This window comes from Phoenix dactylifera, chromosome 18 (assembly GCF_051530095.1).
Source record: "Phoenix dactylifera cultivar Ajwa chromosome 18, Ajwa_hap1_PhDact_Kaust_v1.1, whole genome shotgun sequence".
Lineage (NCBI taxonomy): Eukaryota > Viridiplantae > Streptophyta > Magnoliopsida > Arecales > Arecaceae > Phoenix > Phoenix dactylifera.
In genome coordinates this window covers 15,808,962-15,820,065 of record NC_143207.1, presented here as the reverse complement: position 1 = coordinate 15,820,065, position 11,104 = coordinate 15,808,962, and the positions used below count along the sequence as shown (strand labels likewise).

At 42.0% G+C, this 11,104-nt stretch overlaps 1 protein-coding gene and 1 pseudogene across 1 annotated transcript; one reads left to right on the top strand and one right to left on the bottom strand.

Annotated features, from left to right (window-relative positions):
• Positions 1-3,773: 3,773 nt before the first annotated feature.
• LOC120112368 (uncharacterized) lies at positions 3,774-4,703 on the top strand (annotated as a pseudogene).
• Positions 4,704-8,298: 3,595 nt separating this feature from the next.
• Positions 8,299-10,867, bottom strand: LOC120112367 (uncharacterized). Its single transcript, XM_039131493.3, has one exon. It carries the CDS (start codon positions 10,490-10,492, stop codon positions 9,563-9,565), a length of 930 nt encoding a protein of 309 aa, XP_038987421.3. The 5' UTR covers positions 10,493-10,867; the 3' UTR covers positions 8,299-9,562.
• Positions 10,868-11,104: the final 237 nt, after the last annotated feature.

Genomic DNA, 11,104 nt, shown 5'->3' with positions numbered 1-11,104 from the left:
AGGGAAAGCAGCGGAATCGGATGATTTTACTGGGTGTAGAATGGGTTTCTTTCGCCTTTCATTTCTTGCCGACCTATTGACACGTGTCAGTGGCTAAAATAAATGATTGGCGGAGGAAAGCGAGAAACAAGTAGAGATTCCGTACGGTTGGCTACCGGCGACTGGAGGTCACTGTCGCCTTGCTCACTGTCTCCATAGGCGAACGTAATGGTGACGGGGCAGAAACGACCCATAGTAGGTGCACTTTCTTTTGGGCTTTCTTATTGTGACGTGGGGACTAGGCCAACTATTTTTCACCACGTGGCTACATGAGCGCAAGGGGGGGAAAAAAAAGAAAGAAGCCGCCCAGTCTAACGAGCGAACGGAACGCTGTGTCGCTGTCCCCGAAGCGGAGCGAGGCGGGTTCTTCACCGAGATGTCAGCTGCGGTGGTGGCGCGCAAGGCGATGTGCTCGCGGTCGACGGACATGGCGGCGCCTCCGCACCCACAGAACAAAACCTCCCGCCCAAAGAAGACGAGCTCCCGAACGTACGCACCCTCTACCCGATCGGGGAGGAGCCGCCACCCCCGCCGCCGCCGGAGAACAACGAGGCCACCTTTCTCCACTGGGTGGACGAGGGGGATGGGGAAGCAACAGCAATTGGAGAAACCTAGGTGGACGATTCGCAGCCCCTCTCCTCTTCCTCTGCCTGCCCGAATTCCTTGATCACCATTAAGTTTGAACTTCAAGTTTCGCATGCAAATATACCTAGATACTTGTTGCAATATACCTTTTATCTTTAATAAGGATAGAGAATGGGAGGCTTCAGCCTGCGTCCATTCATGCTTTAGTCTGCACAGCTTATCCATGCAAATATTCAGCCATTAAGGCTTGAAGGTTAAATACAAGGGTCCTTGGTCCACTTGGGCACCAAGCCCTACAATCCATAGTGAAGTTCTGAAAATATCCAAAAGGTGAAAAAGAATTGGTTATTTTCCTTTTGATAGAAAGAATTGTTTATTAAATCACAACCTAGTTGAATCAACAGCATTTAGTCATATTGAAATGTTTTTATAATTAAGTACAATATACCATCACAACAAAATAGCTTTCCTTATCCAAAAAAAAAAAAAACAAAATAGCATTAATTTGTGTCTTGGTGGTTGAGAGTCCTGTGACTGTATGGGAGGTTTAGTGTTCAAATATCTTTTTTAAGTACTATTTTCTAGGATTTTCCTCCTGCCAACTTGGTTCCAGGTCACCTGCTTTTTTGAAAATTGACCGATTGAACTCAGTTTCCGCGGGACAAAAGCCCTCTGCATCATTTGACATGCAATAGATGAAAATCCTGGAACACTTCAACAACAAGATTTAAATCTAGGACCTCCAAATGAAGAAGGAAGTAGCAGCTCTGGCTATGCCCCAATTGGTTTTAGTTATATTTGTTTTAATTGCAAGGTTCTCTACATTTCAGGTTATGTGCTTAGCCGGTTAGCCAATCACAGAATCCTCATTTTCTTGCGATTTTGTTTGTAAATTTTACTTTTGAGAACCAGTATATTTCCAGCTTTAATTTATTGGCCATTCCAAGGTGAGAGATGGCATAAGGCATACAGGTTGTTATATTTGTTTTTCAAGTTTCTCTACATTTCAGGTGTTTTGCTTAGCCAATCAATGAATCCTCATTTTCTTGTGATTTTGTTTGTAAATTTTACTTTTGGGAACCAGTATATTTCCAGCTTTAATTTAGTGGCCATTCCAAGGGGCGAGATGGTATAAGGCATATACAGGTTAAGTTGTATAGTAGTTTTGATGGTTCAAGCTTTTGATTTTCAGGTACAGTTATGTTAATGGCCAAAAGATGGAACTTGTTTTCTAGGTGAGTAATATTCTCTGTTTGTAAGGTGGTAGCACTGTCTAGGGAAGCATGCGTTTTGCATTTTGCTTTTGTAGACACATTAGATATATCCTGCATTCAGGATCTAAAGTTTTTAAATTTGCAAAATTGAGTTGTTGTGATCAATGTAGTGACTTCTCTCTCTGCCGTATAATTCTGAATCATGATTGAGTTGAGATGATTCAGAAGCTTTTTTGGGGGTATGATGTTTGACAGGAAAATAATATTCTGTAATCTGTATTTATCGAGCTTGCTGATTCACCTTTCTCTCCTGTGCACAAGCCTCTGATGGTGTTACTGTACTTTCATGCAGGTGATAATTAAACTTCTGAGAAGCAGGTTGAAGGTCATATGAAGCCAGTTTTAACTCTGGGAGCAGCTGTCCTTCCTCAAAAAATTGATCTTAGCCAGTCTATTTTGAGTTCACATAATTTTTGTGGAACTTAAAATTGATTATTTTGACTTTCAAATGTCTTTTTTTTCACATGTTTGTGCAATTGAATATATCTGCATATATTTATCTGTTTGGTATTTTGTTATTTCTGTTGCAGTCTTGCGTTCCATACCCTTATACAGATCCATACTATGGAGGGATTCTGTCTGCTTTTGGTTCACATGCTTTGGTTAGTATTCTTGAACAAATTTTTGTTTCTTGCCATACTTTCTCTTAGACACATCTTTCTTACGTCATATATGTCTACTGCCCACTGCTGGATCTTTGTTTGTGATAAAGAGCAGAAGTTGAGTGGGGGAGACAGCATGAGCAGAAAAGGTTATTTGTTTTTTATAACATTTCTTAAAGCATGTCACAGTCCTGGCAAGAAGAAAAAGGGAATTTATGTTTCAAGTTCCTTCTATTAACTATTCTAATCAATAGTGTTTGGTTCTTCATGAAGGTGATACTGCCCTGGATTTACGACTACTTTTGAAATTTTGTTATGTACATTGTCATGGTATGATCATTTTCATGCTCATGCTAGGCATGGTGATTTGCTTTTTTTCTCAATTGTCCTTTTAATCCTGTTTGAATTGTGTATGCTTGGGACCATTGAGTTTCTGTTATACGTTGTAACAGTCTTCTGAAAATTTCTTTGTTCTCGCGTGAAGAGTATAGGAATTTGTTTACATCTTCACAGGATATTTGATGCCACATGTTTGTTTGGGATAAGGTAACAAGTAGCATCTAAATTTTCAGTTTTAAATAAAAGAACATACTGAAAAAACAAGTACTGAGATTTTATTTCCAGTCCATGAATATTTGAAATATTAGAGGTCCTGCGGTATTTAAAATTTTGCCCAGATTTCCAAAATAACAATCAATATAGTCTGTTGCCTTTCTTATGAAGGCGTCAATTAATTAATGATGGCTACCTATTCAATTTTATGATGGCGTTAATTTTGCTCATTATCTGAGACTTGTTCCCTTAAATCATGTCTAAAGGAAAACCTCTTGCTTGCAAGGCACTCAGTGGTCTCTCTTATATGTGCTTTGAAAGGAACTAAAATCATCCTTTACTGTTTATACAAAGTTAATTATTTATCGTCAACTATATATACATGCATACTATACGCGTGTGCATGCGTGTGCATAAGCAAGTTTCTTCATTTGCAATCCAAACTTTGGTCAATGCGTGCTTGTATGTGTACATTCATCTGCAATTCAAACTATGGTTCTGTTTCATCGGTGCATTTTTGGTGTGATGACCAATGGACATGGCTGCAATAACTTAAAATAGTTGCTCATCTTTGACTGTGCATACTTGTACTTATAAACTCTTTATTTGTGGATTTTGTTTCATTCTTCTGGCACTGTTTTCATTCTGCCGATTCCTCTTTATCGTTATTTTTTTAAAAAAAAATTTAGAGGCAAGGTTTCTGTCATCCTAGCATCCCTAATCAGTTTATGTCAATGCAAAACAATATCCTGGAATACTGCAACAGAGGCAACTGCATGCCAAGTTAGAGGCTCAGAATAAACTCATCAAAGGTTGAAAGGTAGCTTATTATACATTTGCTGGTCCTATCCTCTGGTCTTCATAATGTCATTTCCAACTTCTTTTTTTTTTTTTTTTGCGCTCTGAGAGGTTCGAGAGGTTAAGTGCTATGTAATTTGAGATAAACTTCAATGAGTTTCTCTCAAGGCACTGAAATTTTGCTTGTGCCATGATACCTCTTTGCAGTAGCATAAAGTCTGTTTTGAAGCATTGTATAGTTGCATTGTCCCTTTTGTATGTGAAGGGCTGCTGGTTTTCTATTTTCCTTGCATATTATTATATGCTACAATTTTTTAACTTGACTTTTCCAACAATCTGCTGCTGCATGTCTTGTTCAACCATTCCTTCATGAGTCTCAGCATCTGCAATGCTATGAAAAGAGCAAGGGGTTCAGGTGGGCGATTCTTAAACACCAAAGCAGCTCCAGCAGCAGTCAAGAATGCCACCAGGTCCTCTCTGCTGCAACTGAGTGGAGGTGGAGAGGGGAGCCTCCCGGGATCTGAAATCCTCCTCATGCGAAATGGCACGACGGGTGCAACAGGCTCACCTACTTGCTACAACGTTACAACCGTGTCCAGCATTAATGGAGGTTTATTCCAGCATCAGGATCATCATCTCAACTTCTCCACCAACTTGCATCCCCTTGTTGGGGGAATCATAAAAGGCGGGGGACAGCGTAATTCATAGCAGCGTCTCAGCAGCAGGTCTCACTTCTCAGTTATGTTGGCGATCGATGTCTGTCTGGTGTTTCCTGGGCAATTCATCCCTGGCTTGGATTTCTTCGACTCTGAAATTTTCCATATGTTAGATGTCTTGTTAGGAGAATCAATAACTATGTATATGTATGGTGATGCTCATGCCGACATTCTCTTCTTTTGGCAAATTGTCGATAACTGGGTGCTATATCAGATCTGTTATCTGGATTTGAACTTAAAATGGACTTGCAGCATGATTCAAGGAGGAAAGCAGCGAGTTTATTGAACTGAATCTCCAGAACAATCCTAACTATTGAGCTGCAGTTGATTTATCAATGTGTTTGCACCTGGTTCATTCTATATTTCTGCTAGGTATTTAATTGCAGAATTCTTTTCAGATGACTCAGCTATATATGTGCAATACTACATGTCTTGGGCAATAATAGACCACACAAAGAACTTGTCGAGCAAACAGGATTAGAGTTCTGTTCCCAACTAAAAAGGGGATTAGAATTTGGGACAAACTCAAGTCTCAGTGGCTCAAGCATCGGACTTAGCACTAGGTCGACATCGTACTTAGACACAAGATCTGCATTGCACTGAATTGAAATGGATATTTCTTGCAACATCCTTGCAAGCTTCAGGAGATTTGAGTTCCAACCCAGCCTGCACCATTTTGGTCTAGTTTTGAGCCCAAAACCTGCAATCTTCTTCACCAGGAATGGACACCAAGAGCTTGCACAATCATCAAACATTGCTTCTTGTTTTTTGAGAAAATTCCAAGCTCCACTATTTCCCCAAGGGTAATATAGTTGACCTATAAGAAGACTAGAACTTGTAGTACATGTACTGCACTTTCAAAAAAAATCATTATAACCATTATTGTGGCTGTTATAATGACAAAAGCAGCCATTATTTTAGACATGAGCTAAAGAAGGTAAAGGAGCAAATGATCCCCGTTACCTTTGTATAAAAGTTCTTCTGCAACATTGTGGTTCTCTTTTTGAAAGGAAATATGGCCGCACTGCCAAGGTGGTAGCACAGTTGGAACGAGGCTTTGTTTCCAACGAAGTGATTCAGGTTTGAAACGCGCAGGCGTCGATTAAATGCGGGGACCGGATGCCCCCCATCTGGTTTGCTCGTTGGGGGTGCTACTGGTTCTCTGATACTGAGGTGGTGCTGGGGTGACGTACTCACACGCGGGCTCGCCCGTGCTGGTGGGGAGGGTGTGAGAAACTTTCTACCTACATCGGACATTCCCTGGTGGAAGGGAGCCTAGTGGGGGCTACTACGTGGGTGGGGTTAATTCTCCTCTCCCCTCCTTTTGTTTCAGTTAAAAAAAAAAGGAAATATGGCCGCCAAGGTGGTAGCACGGTTGGAACGGGGCTTTGTTTCCACCAGCGCGGTTCAGGTTCGAAACACGCGGACGTCGATTAAATGTAGGGACCGGATGCCCTCCGCCTGGACACGCTCGATGGGACCGCTATTTGGTCCAGCTGGCACTGAGGTGGAGTTGGGGTAACGTACTCACACATGGGATAACCTAGGGGTTGGAGAGGGTATGAGAAAATTTCTACCGGCATCAAACATTTCCTAGTGGAAGGTTGCCTAGTGGGGACTGCTACGTGGGTGGGGTTCTCCCCTCCCCCCCTCCTTTTCGCCTTAGCAAAAAAAAAAAAAAGGAAATATGGATATTTATGATCTCCTAATCTGATTAAATTTATCTTATTACCAATTCACATATTAAATTTACCTTTTCGAAAGGATATCTTTATTTGATAGAAGGAGAGTAGCTAAAATTATGATACAGAGGAAAAGATTCGAGGACATATATCCCGACTCATGTAAGAATAGATGCCCAGAAGCTAGGTCGTTATCTCAGTACCGGTTTCCGTACCAATTATCCTATACTGATTATTGGGACATTCCCATACTATATATTGGTATAGTACAATCGATATGTATCGATAGCGACCAGAACAATAAATCTTGCTCATAAACTTTATTTTATAAGTGTAAAAATAGATATCTATTAAAATTTAATCTACTGCATCAAAATTTAAGCCTATTAGATAAGTATAATTTTATCCAAAACTTAGTTCGGACCAAAAGTCTGGTACATGTCCCTCTCACTAATCATTCTTCCAATGGCTGCCAACAACAAACATGTGCCTCTAAATTGAATCATCGTAATAAAGAAGCCATCTCTCTTACATCAAACCGAATATCTTGTCCATGAGAAGACACCGAATTCCAGAACCTGATGCCATCTAGCCCACGGTATCCAGCAACAATTTCTTTGATAGTTCAAACAATTCAGATAAAAAGATTATGATATTAGAACATGTTTCTTGAAATATTCCATACAGAAAAGAAGGTCGTTCACGCTATAGAAAATGGGAATACAAAAATCAAAAAGAGAGAACAAATAAAGAAACGTAAAGAATACCAATTGCAGAGAGCGAATCCAATGCTACGGTCTTGGTGGCTCTTAACATCGCAATCAATGCATGAATGGTAGTGTATCAATTACCATTGAATTAGAATATTCATGTGTTGCCTGTCAAAAAGATTAAGCACCTGGAATTCCCATGGCACTATCCACAGTTGCTCCTTTTGGTGTTGGACCATCACAATAAGCTTTAGGTCAGAGGCTTAAGTTTATTTTGCTACTTAGCCTAATACAAAGTCTAAAATTTGAGCTCTGTTCTCGGATAACCTCATTTCTGGTTAGGAAAAATAATAGACTTCACTTTCCAGCAGAATCCTTTTCAAGGATGACTAAAGAACTTTTTGAAGCAGTTTAACAAACCAATGGGCTACGCCCACGCTATCTCATGATTGATAGTTTGCCTACAAGAAAGGATAGTCTCTCTTTTTCTTCTCCTCCTTGTCAAACAAAGGATGACTAGTGGTGGCTGGCTCCTCTTCCAAGTGGGAGCAGCTTGAGTGGATGGAGTCATGAGCCAAGGAGCCACTGCAACCTTCCCTGTGGCTCTAAATTTAGGCCTTCATATGGATGAATCCCTTGGCAGCAGAATGGTATAAGTCTCCATCTTGGATGCATATCAGTTATTTCAATCTTCCAAATTAGTCTATCGCAAGAATGGTCAAGATCATTCATTCATTCAATCTAAATACATGTATTGTTGAAATCACCACTTGTTCCAAAAGCAGATTTTTTTTTTTATATTTTCTTATATTCTCCCTCACATGTGGGCCATACTTTCTTTTAATGGGTGAGTCCAATATGTGAAATTTTTAATAATGAGTTAAAGAGTGCGGAGACTGGGTTTGAACTCAGGACCTCTGTTTTGATACCATGTTAAAATCACCACTTGTTCCAAAAGCTTAAGCTGATAGGATGAGATAGATTTATTTATATATTTTATATTTTCTTACATGCACATACAGACCTCTTAAAATCTAAATTGTTGTCCATTATTTTGGCAATCCCACATCCTTCTTCAGAGGCTTTGATGTCACAAGTTGATCTACCGTTTGATTTAAGTTCCGCCTCATGCTCCTCCCATGTTGCAGTCCAAGTAATGGACATATATGGACATCATGGGCACTGTTAGTGCAGTGCACAAGAATTTAACCTTGGAAGGCGCCAGTTAAACCCAAATGTGGGATAGATTGCTGGAACTTCCTATATGGCATGTTGAGTTGGATGCTAGCTAAACATTTTAGAAAGTTTTAAGATTACTAAAAAGTTCAAAATAGGTTATTGGACCATAGGTGGTGAGGTGGCCGGCGATAGCAGCATGGCCGGAGGAAGGTCGGGAGCAAGGTGAGGGTAAGAGGGAGTTGAGATAGAGATTGGTCTCCTTTACATGCGGCTTGGGGTTGGGTTGGGGAGGTAGATGAGTTGTCCTCTTTAATCCCAAAATGCATTGCTTAATTTAGATAATCTAGTTGGATGTCTATATCATAGCCAATTTAGCATGCCATATTTTGGGTCTGGCTAGCATTACTTTACAACTTTGATAAGTCTCCAAATCGGCTATAGCTCACCAAAAGGATCAACCAATTAAAATATGCAATGGCTCCAGCACACGGTGGATCAGGAGCAGCCGCCGAGCTTACCTATCAGGACATTGAAAAGAATGCCCATACCTCAGAGGCAACAACTTTTAGGCCTTTTTGATTGGATTTCACAAACAATGCTCCCTTGTTCTGGAGAGATTCTTGCTCAAAGTAATTGCTAGTGCCTTGAGTTGATTGGCCCATCTGAAATTGCCTTGGAAACACAATCGTCCTCAATCATGATAGGACTTAAAATAGTGCGTATGTTGTGCTGTGTCTATTATTGATTTTGATGGTCTGCCCAATAAACCCTCTGGTTCAATTAAGCCCATCCCATTTACTAACATGTCAACGATGTATAGGGTCCTTTCCTTTGCTCAAGTAGCTAAAACCTTGGTAAAACTATATAGTGGTGATACAAAACCCCCATTTTGACGGTGGCATCTCTCTCCTCCTAGAGTAGACGTTGATGTCCTGGAGTTTTATATCAAACTATATTTAGGATGGTTAAAGCACAACTTTTTTTTTTTGGGAGTAGGTGGATTTGGTGGGGTTCAATTGAGCTTCTGAAACTTCCCTGTATTGTCTAGCACAAGGAGAGGTGATATGTGGCAACATGCGAGTCATATGACATATATTTAATATGTTTAGCCCAACACAAACCCGTATCTCCGATTTGGTTGTACCTCCTTCATTAGCCATTGCCATCAACAGCGTCCGTTCATAGCCAAGATATTGATTTCACATTGTGACAACTTAAAAGTGCACTAGAAAGTTTGATACAATTGTTTCAAGATCAAATAAAAACCCCACTTTCTATACATCCAACCAGAGAAGGCTCCAACCAAAAAAAGAATCCCCTAAGCTTGCACCAGCTGCATCGATCTTTCCATCTCATTAACACCTTGAAAACCAAATAAAAGAAGGCTGAGTGATGAAAAAGAAAGAAAAAGACCCTTCCTTCCACTTACCTCTCAAGCTCCATGGCCCTCATCCCCTTTCCCGCATGAACAAAGCTATCAGACTCCTCGAGCTTCCTCTGGGATTCCAAGTCCTCATCATCCTCCTGAACACCCTCCTCCACCAACGGCAGGTACTCCGGCGCCTCGGGGTACCTCTTGGTCAAGAACAAGTAGAGCAGCATGGAGAAAAGTGCCATGGCGGCCACGTACCAGCTGAATTGGATGTTCACCAGCGACTTGGCGCGGTCGAGGGCCTCGCCGCTGCGGCACCTCACCACTTGGTGCCCCTCCTCCGAGTTCATGAAGCATCCCTTGGGAATTAAGCTCGGAGTCCACAGCATGAAGCCCATGACGATGAACCAAACACCTTGGAACGCGATGCTCATCGACCTCACGAAGCTCACCATGAAGCTCCTCGGCAGCCAGATCCCGATCAAGGTGGTGGCCAACGACAGCGCGATCACGATCTGGAGGAGCCAATGGTATTGGCCTTCGACGCCCATGTGGTCGGCGGAGTGGAGGTGAAACAGGAGCAGTTGCTGGCCGAAGGCGACGGCGCCGAGGAGCTGCGTCATCCCGGCGCGCTGCCTCAGCTTGATGCGGTCGAAGGCGATGGCGAAGGCGGCGTAGATGAGGAAGGTGAGGGAGATGGAGGCGTGCTCGAAGTTGTGGAGGTGGTTGGAGGGGATGGTTCCGTCGGTGTCGAAGGGCTGATGGGTCTCTGGGCCGATGACGAGCTCCATGGCGATGGAGGCAAGGCTGCCGAGTATTATCAGGATGAGCTCAAGGTATCTAAAAACTGGGGTGGGGAACCATGGGGGTGCAACATAGGAGCTGGGGTGGAGGGAGTGGAGTTTGATGTGGTTGATGAGGTGCCATAGCCCAACTACTAAGAACCCAAACCCTGGGGCTACATGGCCTACCAAAGTGCCCATGGCTATCAACTACCAAGTCTTCTTGTTGGCCACCTGGATTTGGCTATGAAACAAGGTGAAGCTATTACTTGAGACACAGTTTTGAGTTGAGTCGAAGGTATTGGTTGAGAGAAAGCCAAGAGATGTGTTCTTTCTTGGAGTTTGGTTCAAGATTTATAGGGCCATGAGGGAGATTTGAGGAGGGAGAGGAAGGGATATGGGAGGGTGATGGGGGAAAGGTGGTGGGAGGGATTGGGGGGGAATTTAAGGTGGGGATTCAAAGGGAGTACTCTAGATGGTTCTAATAAAAGTTTGAAACTTTGAAGGAACTAAATGGGGGTGTTGGCTTGGGGGATGGGATGGATTACTCACCACATGGTTGAAACCTAATGGCTCGTTTGTAAGTGGGTGATGCATGATGACATGAACCCATGGGCCATCTAGAAATGGAGGAATGGTCTTAGTGCCCTTCCAAGTTCCATACTGCCTAAAACTTTCTTCCAACAAATGTGCTGATTCCTATCCCTAAAAAAAAAGTGATAATTTGTTTAAGGGAAAAAGTTGACCTAGGGAGGATTAGGAGCAGTTTGGAATTAGTGCTTGGATTCTAACTCTTAACGTTCCGTCGTTCCC

Bases quoted from the DNA above. Each gene is read 5' to 3' on its own strand.
- LOC120112367 (XM_039131493.3), bottom strand. From the start codon at position 10,492: ATGGGCACTTTGGTAGGCCATGTAGCCCCAGGGTTTGGGTTCTTAGTA.